Source organism: Varroa destructor, unplaced genomic scaffold, assembly GCF_002443255.2.
Source record: "Varroa destructor unplaced genomic scaffold, Vdes_3.0 BEIS01000002.1, whole genome shotgun sequence".
NCBI classification, from domain to species: domain Eukaryota; kingdom Metazoa; phylum Arthropoda; class Arachnida; order Mesostigmata; family Varroidae; genus Varroa; species Varroa destructor.
The window spans coordinates 34527198-34543776 of NW_019211455.1; the positions used below are offsets into that span (position 1 = coordinate 34527198).

Consider the following 16579-nt stretch of genomic DNA (forward strand, 5'->3'; position numbering starts at 1 on the left):
GGTGGAATTTGGTGCAATTTGTATCGTTGAATTTGTACCTAAACGTTTAGTCATAAGAAACATGCAAGCACTGATCGTTACATTGTCTCAAACATCAGCTGTAAATTGAAAAAAAAAATATAAGCAAAGCAGCTGTTTTTTTTTTACTAGGGTTTTGCATGTTTTGCAGTCATCAACTAAAATTTTTCCAATTTAAGTACAATTAAGTACTGGAATACGATTTTCGTCATTACCTTCTCGAGTTTCCTCTTAGCAGGTTTAAAAAGCAATAATGCAGTGTGATAATGGGCGAAGTCCAGTCATCCGCTGCGCACAACACCGGCCCGAATCGCACTTTTGGGATGCAGGTCGTTCAATGATAAACCCAAGACACAAAACAGCTATTGCTCAGAACGAGCAAGCGCGATACCCATATTTCGTATGACATTTTTATATCAACATGTAAAACTAACTACTTGCTTCTTGTTCTTTTCGGCTTCTAATTTTTCGGCTGCAAGAACCATTTCGTGAGAGCTTTGCAGATAATCTATGCAACCCTTAACTGATTTGGTTGACACTGACATAGCTTACATTCTCGATATATGGCCGAATATGGCCCTAAGTGGATTCTATGTTTAATTTCATTTAGAATAACCGAAATTACTGCTGAAGAGCTGTGCATTGTATAACCCTCCTATCAAAAAGTAAAGTTTAACAGAGAAAATAGATTTACACTTATGGAAATACACATATCTGAGTACTTATGTGCACATTGACATGTAATTAAACCATACCAATGACGTATAACCAAAACCGGAAACTTGTGTAAGGCTATAATATAATAATTTATATAGATGAAATTATTTGTACAATGTTAATTTGCATAGAATCATCATCCTTTACTGATTTTCGTTAGTAGGCGAGGGGGCGACGATATGTGGTTGTACTGAATACAAGGTGTTTCACATTTTACAAAACCAGCGGTCGTTCGTATTACGAGAAATAGTTGTTTCAAAATGTCTGAACACACTATACATAGACCATAGCTTATCGACATATTTCAGGCAGCTCGTTATCGATCACTAATAAATCGGTCAGTCACCATATCGCTCTTTTGTTGGCAATATCTAGCATATTAAGATGGCGCAGTGAGACTAAGTAGAGCTAACTTAACTCGCGATAAGTACATCTGTACGATCGATTGCTTTCATCAAATGACAGACATTTCTCTGCGGAATGAAACAAGTATTTTATATAAGTTTGTGATTTGATAAAATCTGAAAATAAGCTCTAAAATAAAGGCAGACAATACATTCTATTGTAAGAATCATAAATCAAGCACATGCCTGCTACATATTATAGATAAACCGTACAAAAGATAAAAACCTCACTGTACACTATATATACCCTCATATATATATATACCAAACAACTTTAGGTATTAGCCATTGATATCACTGATGTAGTTCTTTGTAGTTACATCATTTGGGTAATAGTGCAACAAACGAGTTACAACTCTAAAAAAACTTTCGGAGCGAAACACAGACCTTACTCAAAATATGTAGCAAAAATTTTCGAACCAATGATGCACCAAAACAGCGAACTGCAGATGGAGATAACCTTGCGTTCACTAGAGACTACATCGGTTCAACAAACACTTGTTGTCATTACTTCGCAGACTCCTGCAGCGCAGCCATCTGTGTCACAAGCATGGTGATCGTTCGCCCAATATATTCGACCAGAGCTACCATAGCACATCTTAAACCGAAAGACCATGCTAATATAGAATCCTTGTAACGAAAAAAGGAAATTGTAATGTATAATGGTGATAATAGTGAGAGTACCCCACAGTCAATGCAATAATTCACGTAAAATCATATGTATAAATGAGAGCACAAGGTTTCTCAAACACAGCAGTAGGAACAAACTTGGGTATTGCAGCCAAAACGATAGTTAGTAAAACTAGTGTATGCTAAAACATCGTCGGATGCATAGACAATAAGAAAGTAGGCTTTTTTTGTTGTCCTTTACTAACTTTGCTATTGCAGTTCTAGTAAATACTTTTTGTATGGTAAACGTATTTTACAGCATCATTGATTGTAATACAGTGAAGGAGGAATATGTTAAAAAGTGTAGGTATTTCAAAGTACCAGTCTGCGAGTAGCACACATGAAGCATCACCTAGGAGCTATGACGCACTGTGAAACACCAGTAAATCAGTAAATTACCATACAACCCTTGTGTTGTTAATATCTAGTGTATTAGCAATTCGTTTTGTGGAACTTATGGATCAGGATTAATCTGCGGTAGAAACCATACACAATAAAATTAATTTGCCGGTTTCGTGTACCTCGGTAAAGTTTCGTTACTTGTTTCAGATAAGATGCTATCATCTGATTTAGTTGCTTTATGGAATATTTGCCCCTCTTTCTCTGTGGCTTAGCTAGAGGCTTAACGTCATATGAAATAGTTTTAGCGAGGGAGATCTATGCGTTATTTTAGAGATTATTTTAAAATGGAACGGGACGCCGGGGGTGTCTAATAATTATCGCTAACAGGGCTTTTCTATATAAATCTGTGGCATATGAAGTGATTTTTTGCCATTGAAGGAGTTAAACAGGTGAAAAAATTTGCTGATGTAAGAAAAGGCAACACTTAACAAGTGTACAGTCCCACTGTCCGTACCCTACGTCTGAACCTTACTGTCAGCCGCTATCAAGCGGCGAGCCTTTTAGTCTGCAAGGTTCGTTATTATCTCCTGTCATTATTTATGCTTGTCATTATTGTCGCTAGGAAACTAAGCACGTTCGAAAGAGTTACACAAGGTTAGATGTGCCTCTCGGCAAGAAGCCGAAAGAAGGCCTGGGGTCAATGAATTCGTCACATAAATGCTACTTCCTGACCTGTAAGGTTCGCTGATGCCCTCCAGAAGAGTTCGAGATATTTTTGCTGTGGAATGCCATTTTCTGAACGCATGCTGTTAAATAGTAGTCAGTTGTTTGATTTTTAAGCAGAACAGCAGCTTGTAGCAGACACCTCTCTTCGTGATTTTTCTCCACGACTAAAGTTTGTGTTGGGCCATCTTGATAGCCCGGCAGTCAAGAGCGTTCCATTCCTATACTCACTAGATAACTTTCCAGAGCGGAAACATTAAACAGCGTCACCCGACCGACTTTAAGCCGATGGCATTTTTTAAATGTTTATGTTGAATACCGTCCGTATAATGTTGTCCTACACTAGATATGGAATGACGTTTTAAATTTGGGGATTATACAACACCGACACCAGTGCTGGTACATACTGAACCGATGAATCAATGCGTGAAATACTGAATGGCGTGAAAATCATTAAAATCAAAAAGTTAATTTTTCTTCACCAGCAGCTCTTATAAAACTTGTTGTTGCGTTATGGAAAGTGAAAGAAGGATGGAGAATAAGGCGTTGTCTTCAATATCTGTATTTGCAGAAACATCATTAGCGGTTTTACAGCTTTACTTGAAAAGATTGTAATCAGTACGTACAGTTGAAGGTCCGGACGATAAAACCGCAACTTGTTAACTCGTTTTTGCACCTGATATGAACTTGTCTTTTTTCATTTCCATACGTAAATGATAACCGGCTTGTTAAAAAATACTCGTGTTACCGACAAACTCTTTGGCTTCGGCAATTATATTTATAGCATCTTTTCAGAGCCGCACGATTGATGAGCCTTTTTAGAAACTATATGTCCTTTAGAGCTGGGGCAACTAAATAATACCATGGTTGATCACGGAATGAGCCTCTTTTTCCATAATCTGTAATGGGCCAATTGGATGGATTTTAATGCCGATGAACGATTTTAAGATGGGGTCCTGTAAGGAAAATGTATCCCTCGGCATATAGACGCATGCCACTGATTTCGTCTGATAAAACGAGCGCACTTCTGGCTATTTTTGACAAAGAATGTAGGTATTCCTCTGCAAGGTTTCTCCGATGTTTTTTTTTTGTATTTAAAGAGTCGTTCAGAATTATACCAGTTTTTTCTGTAAATCTAAGCCGATAGACCTCTTAAAATAATTACGATTAACTATCGTAATAAGTACGCTATTTAAGCTGAAAAATTTTAAACAACTAGGCAGTTTGATTTCATTGATAATATACTTTGTTTATTAGTTAGAAAACCTATGAAGGTAGTAGCAAAATCAACTTCAACTTTTGTCTCCACGCTTATTTTTTTTAGATAGAAACCTCAGGTAATTCATGGATTCCTACCTATACGTTAATTTAGAATTTGAAATAATACGTTGTGCTACGTCATTCAACAGATCAGCAATACGGCATATGCAACTTTGTAGTATTTCAGGGCAAGTCGGATGTTCCGTCACCATTATGCGCACTCAGCCGCCATTTAGAAGAATTTAGCTACACAAAAAAAAACAACACGTATTATCTGTGCACCTCATTTTGTCATGTAATTTTGTTAATTAGTTTCAGGGTACTTTGAAAAAATACCCTAGTATGCAATACACAAAAACCCAAAATAAGGTATTTGCCGGAGTTTGACATCTTGTAAAACAGGGGTCTACCACAACTTTCCTTAAGCCTAGAGAGCAACTTTAATTCAAAAGAATTAGGTTTCTTCCACTAGATTAAATACAATATTTTAACACCCGCGTGACATATGTCTGATTAAACTCCTGAAAAAAGTGAAACATCTTGAAAGAGGTAAAGACAGCTACCGAGACGATACGGCGTAGTTTGCATCATTAGTGCATTAGATTTCTTCCTGTAATGTCTAAATTTCACAAATGGAATAAGCAATTGCTTTATTGCCTTCTGAGTCCTCAATCTTATTATTGATGTTTATATTAATTAGAGATGACTAATAGAGAGTTTAGTGGAAGTTTAGAAGTTCAGCAGGCACCATGACCATTCAGTGTTTTCCAGAGGCCATGTATAAATTTCATATGATGCTTACTTTTACAACAAAATACTGGGAGGCAATAAGAACACGTTTCATGCTGACGATTTTATTCTACTTTATACAGTATTCAACACTTAATTGAATATATTTATACTTACACAATATTGGGCCGTCCTGTAAGTTCGTTTCGAACTGTACGTATTTAAACCCAAACAACCCTTTATCCGTTTTTAGCGACTACTTCCGCCTGCTTTTCAGGCAGTGTTTTCATTTATATTTTTCCAGAACTTTTTTTCGATAAATTGATCAATATTTTTTACATCTTACCAAGATATAAGATTTTTCCCATTAAGAGGGTGCTGCAAGGACCGGAAAAAATAATTGGAAGGAGCAAGGTTGGGGCTATGAGCCAGGTCAGGTCAACCGGCCAAAAATTGTACGAATCATTTCGGGCGGGTATTTTGGGCAGATCATTAAAGATGTGTGAGTTCGCGTTCTTATGTTAAAATGCGACTCCTTTTGTATTCGCCATATGTGAGCGCATTTTTTCGATACTTTACCTTGCACGGTCGAGCTGTTCACAGTACTTAACTGAATTAATGTCTTGTTTAAAAATTTCAAAAAACACGTTCCTGAATGCGTAGCATTGCCTTTTTTGTATAGGGCTCGGCTTTAATTCTCGTTCAAAGGACACTATTACGCCTCGCTATTAACAAACCTTAGCGTAAACTCTACGCCTTTCATTACTGTTATTATCTTAGCAACACAACTATAAGGTTCTTCTTATTCAATTTCAAAAGATGGTCGGCTGTGCGAACACGGTTCATCAGTTGATGGTTGGCCCAGATGTCTGCTCAATTGACGTAATCGTTGCTCGCTGTCTTTGACCCCTTGATTTAGATTCTCCTCTTTTTTTCCGCAATTTGGCGAAGGTTAATACGTGTATTTTGATCGACTTCGAATGAGAATCTCAACGTCCTCAGAGCTAAAGGGTCGACCTGAACGTGCCTTGCCTCGGATGCCGAAGCTGCCACTTCGAAAACGAGCGAACCATCTCCTTCCCGTGCAGTCGGCTACATTATTGGGTCTATTTACCCTAAAAATTCTTTCTCACAAGTTTGGGTCGCATTGAACTTTTTCTAGAAGCAAAACATTTGGATCATCGATGCACTTTTGACATCTCCATCTTTGAAGATTGGTGCGAGTTGACTAACATCAAACATGGCGCCGAAAGATAGTTGAGAGACAGCTTTACAACTATAGCAAAAAATAGTTTTTCTTCACTCACCCAACTTGTTTTGCAGCATAGACATTTAAATCACTTTGAAGTCCTTTCTGGACTTCTGAGTTCCTTCTAAATTTACGGAACGATCAAGATATACAAAATATTAGATCCTACCTTTTTCGACTTCTCTTTCTTTGCCTCCAACTCGTCGATTACTAATGGCTGTTAGAAAGCTCTTTACAACTCTATGAGCGCTTCTATGAGATTCCACATTTCCTTACTTTGACTTTGGGGTTAGGGTGAGCGTATTATTTTAGTACAGTGTGACGATTTTAATGTCATGAAATAAAATAACCGTAAAAAGCTAAACTGTGGCAATCGAGGATTAAAAGATAAAGAAAACGCTTTAATAGAATTTTTTCTTCAGAGAACCGACTTCAAGAGAATCGTAAGCTCATTGAAAATAGTAGAAAACCTACAAACGTTATAAAAGTAGGAGGTCCAAAATTAATGATAAGATATCTGATACCTGTACTTATTCTTAGAATCTCCTCGTTTTTTCCAACAAATTTCGCTGGTTTTTTAATTTAATTAAATTCGAATAGTACTCATATTAATACCTTTTGCCCTGCAGGTATTTCCGTATAGTTCGGGTTTTGAAATGAATAATCTTTCAAGTTCCAAAAAAAATATAAGATCTTTTTAATATAAGTTACATTTGCTAAATCAAACATTTTTTTTTGTATTTGAAAAATCAAAACCCGAATTCATAATAAGCTTTAAAATATTTATTATTACTAAAATATAAAAAAAAATATTTACAAAAATATATTAAAAAAATACTAAAGAAATTAATAGGGCAAAGGGTCTTAAATGGTACACAACTGTTTATATAACTTGTCGACTAGCAAAGAATAAATTTTTCGGACATCGATCAAAAGGACTTCTTCATAGACCTAATGCGGTTCAGAGGGTTTTTCAATTGTGGGTAGAGAATGAAATGGTCATATTTGTTCTTAAGTGTGATGTATTTCAGCCTAAATATATCTGTTATTTTTCTAAATGGTTTGTTAGTTTCGACCGCTGTACAATTGCGACATCGCAATAATCATCACAGACTGATGATCATCCTTGATTGGAAAACACTGCTGCTTCCCCGTGAAATATTCGTAGAAATTTTTATCATGACATTAAATTACCCTTATACCCAAATTTCTTCATCTTGTAAAAATGTCACCGATATCAATAAAATTATGTTGATCTTATTGGAAAAGTTGAAATCAAATTTTACGCAAAGTCGCGTTATGTTGTATGATGAACTTAAAAGATGAAAAATACTCAGCTAAGCCACAATACGGCATGAAAAATTGGCTAGGCTGCCTACATCGAACTACAAAATATTTCAATGCAGACGCTACAGTAAACGTAGATTTAGATCACATAGTACCATTAAGAACATCAAAGGTTTGTACCCCAAGAATGTGCATTTACTGTCTATTTGGTTTTGCTGGCAGATATTTTTATAAGCAACATTTCGATGATATGACAGACATCTTCGTAATAGCTACGGGTAATTAGAACATTGGAATTTGGCTTTCGCGTTTATACCTGACTACCATCCTACTCTAGTTATTGTAAAAAAAAAACGATAATTTAAATAAAACTAATAGTAATAGTAATCCTCCACGCTGATATATTTATGTTATTATTATGAAATATGATGTGCATTCATTTAGCAAAATGAAGGTGCATCATAGTTATAATAGCAAAACTACAAGCGCCACAGAGTTTGCATTTCTTGGTAAAGTCAACCTAGCAGCCCTAATGGAAGTTTCTTTCTCTTTCAGTCATAGGTAGCATTGAGTTTAGAAGCGCAACCGCTTGGAACGACCATCGAGGCCATATCTACGTATTATTGGTGGTCAATAGAGGTTGCAAGAGTGAATATTTTTAGTGTAGTCATATCGTGAAGTTACTAAGTTCTATGTACAAATAGTAATATGTAAGATACGATTCCTTAATTCTATGTTTGACACTGATCTGAGTTAATACTACTATCATGTATGACGCTCAATATTTCTACACGCTACACACGGCTATTGGATTTCTATTTTTAGAACATTTTTATTTTCTAACTACTTTGTTTCGATGCTATCCTTCTTTTTGTTCTATACTTTACCGAATCTTTTCTGGACTCTTCAAGTACTTATGCCTCTATCGCTGTTTCTTTGCAGTCCTTTAATGCTACTGGAATAGCGATAGAATTGTTTGTAACTTACAGATTTCACTGAAAGTAGTAATAGCGGTAGATGTAAACAAAATTTCGTGTCCCATTTAATTTGAATCTTCCTGGAGGAGCTTCGATGATCTTTCTTAATTGATAAGATATTATTACTGTAATTGTTGCCTTTTGTTCCGGGTCATTTACATAGTTCGTTTCGTTAAATAAACATGCGTGTCTAGTTACTCGCTGCCTTCCGCATATATTACTTATATTCGCGCCGCGATTATGAGATTTATCTAGCATACCCCTTTTGGCCTATTTCGATTCCGCTTTAGGTCTCACTCTGTATAATAAAAACAACTCGATCCCATATCAGCAGCCACGAATATTGCTTACCTTTGTTTTAGCTAATTCATTCAATTTACAAAAAAATTACACATACCACACACGTGGCGAAGATAATTAAATGTATGTCCACATTCAGAATCATGCAGTAGTGGAGGCCAAACATGAGAGTGTACAACTGTACAAGTTTCGGTTGAACGTAGTTTACATTCATTTGTTTTTGCTTAGAGCTTGTAACCTAACTCGCCTTAGGTCCGATTATACATGCTTATGTTTAGCCTACATCCACTATAATATGATTTTGGTTGTGAATGTACATTTATTTGTAGTCTTTGCATGTGATCGGAGTGTCAACATAAATTCATAACCTAAAATCAACGTAAACAAGGCTCGTAGCTGCTGAAATCGGATCAAATCGTGCAATCAATGCAAGTTCTACGACATAACTACGAAAAAGGCTTTGCTAGTCATAATCTCAGAGAAAATATGGGCAATTTTTAAAAATAACCAAAAACTGGATCGTATGCACGCACAATTATTTCAGTGATTGACAGTAATGGAGTGCAAGTAAGCATACTGAGTGAAACAGAAATATATAAATTTAGTAATAATAGTGAACTTTGCATAGTCTATTGAAACTTCTATCCTTTGGGTTAGGAATTTGGGTGATCCATTCCAGCAAATTCATTTTGACGGAACACAAAATTTTGTCCTATTGCTACATTTATTGGGGTAAATCCCGAAGATTTCCGTTACTATTTTTGCAGCTTTAACTAACGGTAGGTGCGGGAAGCAGTGTATGGCTACTTGAAAAGAAAGGAAAGATTTGATGAAGCGCGGATAGATAGGTGAGATAAAAATATGACTAGAAAATAAAAATACAATGTTCTTTCTAACAAAGAAATATAACGAAAATATGTAGCTTATAGAAAAGCGGCTACGAACCTTGTTCACCTTGGTTTTAGCTAGTGGATTCATTTACATTTACTAGAAATGCACATTCCACATATTTATGGCGACGATGAGTAAATGTATATCCATAATCAGAATCATGCAACAGTGAAGGTCAAACATAAGAATGTACAATTGTAGATGATCTCGGGTTCTAGGTCACATGTAGTTTACAGGCTTTGCCAAAAAGCGCTTTTAGAACATCACGACATAAGAAGCATATATATAAATACATATGCGTGAAATAATCTAGTCGTCTAATATCGAGATAAAAAGCGTTCAATATAATGGAAGCTTTACATAGTTATGTTACATTGGTATGGACAATATTCTTTAGACCTCTTGAACATTGTAAGCTACTAACATTCCTCTCACATGGCTTGACGCAGTGCTTCGGTTTCAACACTATAGGCAATAACCGAAATATCAATTAGTTCGACGGCTTTTTTCCCCAAACGTCGGAGCAATTCGCGCCAACAGAGAACAAGACAATGAGCATCCAGCGCAGCATACTCAAGAAATACCTTCGCCAAAGGCCGCTTCTCCCAATTAGTCATTGAGAGCTTTTTTGATTTGTTAAGAGGTCGCCCCAGAAGAACGTTGCAGAGGCGGGATAAACCACGAACAACGGGAAACACACGTCCTTTTGGTGTCATATGCTCGGGACGAAGCTTTTCAAGAGCGCGCATTATTAATGCCATGTCCTTAACGGATTCCATCTCGACCGGACCCATAAAATCTTTGAGTAACTTGGCATCGTCCCTGCGCGTAAAAATTGAAACTGGTTATTATATAGTACATAATAAAGGTAGGTACATCGGTGGAAATGAGTGTCATTAGAACACGGCGGTTTTTTTATTCACATCATCTAGAATGAACGCATTTATTCCAACAAGGCTGCATAGAACGTTAAAGCAATACAGCTTCAACATTTTGTGCTCAAGGGCAATTGAGACAAATATGCTCACTTGCAGTCTTTCAGTATGGCATAAAATGATTTTGGTGAGGAGAAAGACATCTCGCTTTAAAAGCTTTGCCTTCGCACAGTACAAAAAACTAAGAAGTACAGCAAAGATAACGACGAGAATACGGCAAGTTGTAATAAGATTGGACAGGAGTAAAATATCATCAAATAAAACAGATTTGCGCTTATCCAACAGAGGTGATAGCATTTGCTTTATTTGTTGTGGAAAGCTTGCGAAGCTCTTTTGTTGTGGAAGCCCTGTGCTAACATATTTGATGAGGTAATGGTTATTATGTACGATTATGCACGGGAATTATGCATGATCCCTGGTAACTAATTTAAGAACCCAATAAGTAAGACACTGCGATATAGTTAACTATTGATATAAATTGTTTTAGTAAAAATTCGTAACTCGAATATTGAGTCTATTATTACATACACACAGCAATATGTTACACTGTCATAAATATGAGTTTACGTGACTAGTTTCGTGACATGTTGTCAACTCGTATGTACAACTAGCAACGCGTAAATAAATATTTAGTTCATCACTATTTAAACGACTAGATCTTGCTATCTACAGGCTAACCTTAAGCTTATTTGACACACTGTAGAGGGGACGTTAAGTTCCTCGCGTAAGCAATTAAATGAACACTTGGTACGTAAATTGCTGTAATCTTACGTTTTTCGTTTGCCTTACATTTGCTTATAAGAACATGCAAGGTAAAAATAATTAATGAGCCATAAAATCTTACATATACAGCCTTCATTTTCATTTATAATTTTATAAAATGTTGTGTCCGTTTCCTTTTTGTAGATGAATTCAATGGCCGAAAAGATACGAGGACTGCTTGTTTCCCCGTGTAAAACGGGAAGAACAACAAAAAGTGTGAAAGCATTTTCAGATATTATGAAATGGACAGGGTGTGACAATGGAGCTCTTGAAAAAGAGCTATTTTCAAAAAAGTTGCTGGATATGATCAGCAATTATCTGTAGACGTTCTCAGACAACTAAAATAGAAATAGAACTTGGTTTTGTCAACTACACTACCGTTACTGACAAACATTCGCGCTCTCGTTACTAGTAGAAATGCGGATCCTGACAAAAAAATTCAAGAGTGTAAAGGCTACTCGCCTGAATAACTTCGACAATCGTTATTTAAGAGAGACACCCTGAGTACCACATAACGTACGGAAGGAGAAGGCCTACACGGTGATTAACAAAGATACTTCTACTAAGGGGTTACTCACTTGTTGGCAAACTCACGAAACATCGGCTCGTGAGGTCAGATTTGTTCTGGGCGCTACCTCGACACTACCTCGGTCTGTACTGAAAGTATTAAGTTGGGGGTCAGTAACCTATTTCTAATTCATTTAGCCCAAATGAGTGTGCAGCAATAATTATTAAGGTCAGCGAAAAAATAAGAGACACGGGCAGATTTGGCTAGGTATCCAACCAAAATTAAGGTTTTTTTTTGTAAGGACGTAAGTTAACACAAATTATTTACTTTTCGTAAAGCATGCGAATGGCCATTGAAAGAATTCTTAACCTAAGACGTGTGATAAATACGGTTCGAGATGCTAACGGTTAAAGGGAATCACGAAGACATTTTTTAGAAAACTATTTTAAAGAGCTGTTTATTGAATAAAAGGGATCCCGACTTTTTTTTTTCTCATAAATAAAACCGAAGTTAGTGTCGAGATTATGAAAGCCGTCGGTCCTCAAATACATTTTAGAAGTACCCCAGAGGAAACTCCACCAGCAGACGCCCCGTGAGATTGCAAAACAAAATAGTTCCTAACCCGTCTTTCTAAACCTCACTGTTTTCAAAATAAATTTAAAGAAGAACGATTCGACAATGACACCAAATGCAAATATTTCTTCAGAAAAAATTAGTTGCTTGTATTTTTGCACGCTTGAAACATTGCAAGTGATCCAGATTTGTTTTAGCAAAAAGGCGGGGCTTCTGGCCCACATAGGTGAGAAATCATCGCAATATGATGCAATCTGAGAAATTGTCCGGTAATGTTAAGATGTATTGAGCCATCTGTAATTGTCCCATATTAAATAATGAATGTGCATTAGGCCCTGGAGAAAATAAGGTCAACCGTACAGTCACCATATGGATATGACATAGTAAAAAGGTAAAGGAGATGTGACAATTCTGTCGAGAACTGTCCTCCACCTGGCAAACCTGTAACGGCGATCATGTATGGCAATAAGGAAAGGACGAAACAATTTGTATTTGCCATCCGCCATCCATCATAAGAGCTCATCAGAAAATGTAGGTGTTTCAACCGCCTCATGTCAGGTCATTTGAACCGACCGGTCAAGAGTCCGAAGACGTACAGTGCATATTCTGCTGAAATAGCTGAATGTCCAGTAAATGAACAACTATGAATAATTCTCTTGGGTAAACCTTTTGGTACTCTGTTGGAGTTAAAGGCAAAACTTTTTTGAACACGTCATTACAGATGACCAGATGTGGGTTTCAGACCAAAAAGGAGTCTTTTTTGAATATTGATTCAAACACGAACCCTGACCGGAAAAGCCAAAGTACTCCTAATCGTTTTCTTTGATCGTCGGGACATCGGCCATCATGACCCATGGTCACCAAGCAATCTTGTCGAGAAGTTTTAAAAACGGCGCGAGTCTGTCTGATGTAAGAAACAACAAATATGGCACAAAAAGTTCTAGGTCCCTCATTACGTCAATGTTGACTCTTCGCTACCCGTAAAGCGGTTTCTGCACAAAAACTATGTGTGTGTTATCTCAACTTCACTATTTACCGGACCTATTCATTACCGCTATTTTTTTCATATCCATAAAAAGCCTGAAGATAAAGTGTTTCTACATGATAGATGAAAGAATGTGGTGCCTGTGTTTTAGGCTATCTCAACAACCGAATTGTCGACAATCGAAGTGTTCTCAGAACCAACAGAAACGAGGGCACAAGTGTATTGCACCTAATGGAAATTACTTCGAAAAAAGTAATTCTTCATACTTGACGATCTAAAAAAAACGACTAATTTTTTAATAGAGGATTGTACTATAATGGTAAAGCTATTATATGCTTACCTTGTTTTAAAGATTTATGAAGAGTATCCAAATGCAATTTTGGTAAAAATTAATACAGATATGAGCAGCCCAGTTTCGAGCGCACTAATTAGCTACGTTTTCCTGTATAATATCGGTAGTAATATTTTACGGTGTAATGCAGTTCTTTTTGTTCCAATAGGAAAATAATATATGAGGGCAAAGCTTCACTCTTACCCAGGGATTTTTATTTACGGTTTTAGCGGAAACACGTTTAATACTTCAAAGCTAAGATAAATCATAAATGAATTTTTTAACTAAATGTAGATATTAAATTAAAAAAAGTGAGCCCACACCATACGTACTTATCTTAACAAATTTCGGCGTCTACTGGTAAAACGTACTTAGGTGCTCCATGGTTCATTTGAAAATTTTCTTTGACCGACTATTATTGCATCGTAGGGAATTGACTACGAATTCTGAAGGACTTTGAATAAACATAAGAGCAGTATTAAAGCAATACACTTTTAGGCATACGTACATAAACTAATATTAACTGCTTCGAACTATGTTCGAAGACCTTACTTTAGATTTTTTAAATACAAATACCACATTCTGCACTAAATGCATGACTCCTAGTGATTTTTCAAAAGTATTATACGCACAATCTAAAAGCCAATGAAGTTAACCGCAAGTATTAGATCTGTTAACTAAATTATTTAGAATTATTGTGTACCGCATATGTTCCTGCGCAATTCTAAGATCTTAAAAATGATTTTTCATTAAAAACAAGTTGCTTAGTTATACAGTTGAATTAAAGGAGATCAAATTAAACATGTACAAAAAAAGCCCTCAAAAATTTGTTGACTAAGATTCCAGGATAAAACCTTTAACAACGCTGAGAAGTAATCAGTCGATATAAACGCGGTTGAGCCTTAGTATCAGGTTTAACTCAAACCACCTGAATTAGGAAAAATGTAGATAGAATACCTGTATTACGCAAAAAAGGTGGACAAAGTAGTCTGCAACAGATGACTAATGCCGGGCGATAACGACTCTCGATTTTGTTTTGAACTTTACACTCCAAATTATATTCTAACTGGGTTGCATAATTATTTGTATCACACATTATTAGATATATTATGCAAGGTAATGTGGCAGTACTCTTACCGAGTGTCGAAACCGAGCTTGACAATATCGCTGTCTGTAAAGATGGATTTAAGTAACGCCCAGTCGCCATACGTAAGAACGCGATGTAACTCCAGCACATCGAACAGGAATACCTGAAACGACAAAGTTGTAATCTAAGTGTTAAGACTTTTGTTTTCAGCTAAAATAAGTCAGCAGAAAAAAACATTTTTTTTCTATATTTTATATATATTTTTTTCAATACCGTATATCTTATATGTATCTATATATATATTTTCGATACCGTGTTCTTGTTATTACTCCTATTATGAATTAGCAATACCAATCTGTCATATCTTAAAAAAAATTTCTTGCACCATCGAGTTAGTCAATATGTGCCTTTTATTAATATTTGAGCCGAGTCATAGGTCATCGGTCGCTTCATGCAGTGGAGGCTGTGAAGTGCTGTTTGAAGCGTGTTTTCACACATTACCGACACTCATATATCAGAAGAGCTTACTTACTTTTATTAAACATTCTTGAAAAAACTAGCAAAAAACCAGCAGAACTTACTAGCTTCGACTAGAAATTATCAGAATATTATTAGAATAGCAGAAGAGAATTAAAGCTGTGTGGTTAACGCTAAAGAACGCCAATAAAAATATGTATGTATACCCAAATCAGGATATATATATCCTGGTTTGGGTACATTTATATCTTATAATTTTCTTATAATTATATATCTTTCATTGGGAATGTTTACATGTGAAAACAATATGTCGTTCAATATTAAGTTATTTTCCGTCACTTCGTGAGTTTTAATGCTTGCGATAGACTATAGGCCGTCATCCGTTAAGAGTGTACCGTATTTGCATGAACCCTCTTTTTATTTCGTCTTAGCCAAATCAAACATGCTAGAACATGTAGGTTAAGAACGACTTGAAATGCCGCCTTGTTTCCATTATACGAATAAGTGGTTCAATATTGAAAGCATTCTTTCGATCCTCGAGTGACATCATTGCGTTATATTTCTGTGGCACATAACATTCAATTTTAAGTAAAAACCTCTCTCGCATTTTTTAAAGATAGATCATAAGCAGGTGAACTCTGCCCTAGAAATGAGGTATAACATATATATAGTTTGTTTAATTTTATCGTTTGACACTAAAAACTTAATATTCAGTTGCACACACGAAAACATTGACGTGATCTGTCCGGAATCAAGGATGAATTAAGTATGCATGCAAGTCGAAGTTCATATAAGAACGCAAAATGTCATGGATTCTATGCGCGTTATAACACATTAGTGTTTTTTTTGTTTTGGTTTAACCCTATCTTATGAAATTAAAAAAAAAATCATCTAGCGCTTCTCAAAGTAACTTTGCTTTTTTTCTCACTTTTTATATACGGCACATCATCAGCTTGTAAAGCTATTATTAATTATGTCTAATGTCTTCTGCTCGTATATTAGCAACATAAAAATAACATTATCCAAGAATCCTTCTTATAAATAACCGCAATGACATCTAAAACAACGCACCCCACCAAGAAAAATCAAAAGAAATCCTTCGTCCTATGTCTTCGGTATGCAGCATGAGTTGTTCATGGAGCATTTGTTCCGACAGCTTTAGATCATAATATCAACAGGCACAGCCGAGTTCATTCGTAGAGCAGTATCGTTGACTAAGAACAAAAATCAGTTGGCTGTACTTTTCTCCTTCCTGTGAGGAAATTCGTATCAAGTGATCAGCCCTGTTTTTCCGCATTAAAATATCACTTTCAGCATTCATTCTCATTATCTTGCATATCACTTTCATGAGGAAC

The 16579-nt window shown here is 36.0% G+C and overlaps 1 protein-coding gene across 12 annotated transcripts in view; it reads right to left on the bottom strand.

The window, feature by feature from the left end:
- Positions 1–16579, bottom strand: part of LOC111245102 (exonuclease mut-7 homolog) — a 48875-nt gene that overhangs the window by 9136 nt on the left and 23160 nt on the right. For 11 of the 12 annotated variants that reach the window (XM_086981954.1, XM_022792952.2, XM_022792949.2 and 8 more), the window contains 2 exons: positions 14798–14910; positions 7572–10388 (listed from right to left, as the gene is read on the bottom strand). In XM_086981954.1, coding sequence (XP_086838080.1) covers positions 9998–10388; positions 14798–14910 — 504 coding nt within the window. In that variant the 3' untranslated portion in view covers positions 7572–9997. Of the gene's footprint in view, positions 1–7571; positions 10389–14797; positions 14911–16579 lie in introns of those variants that run through there. The other variant, XM_086981952.1, reaches the window with a different exon arrangement.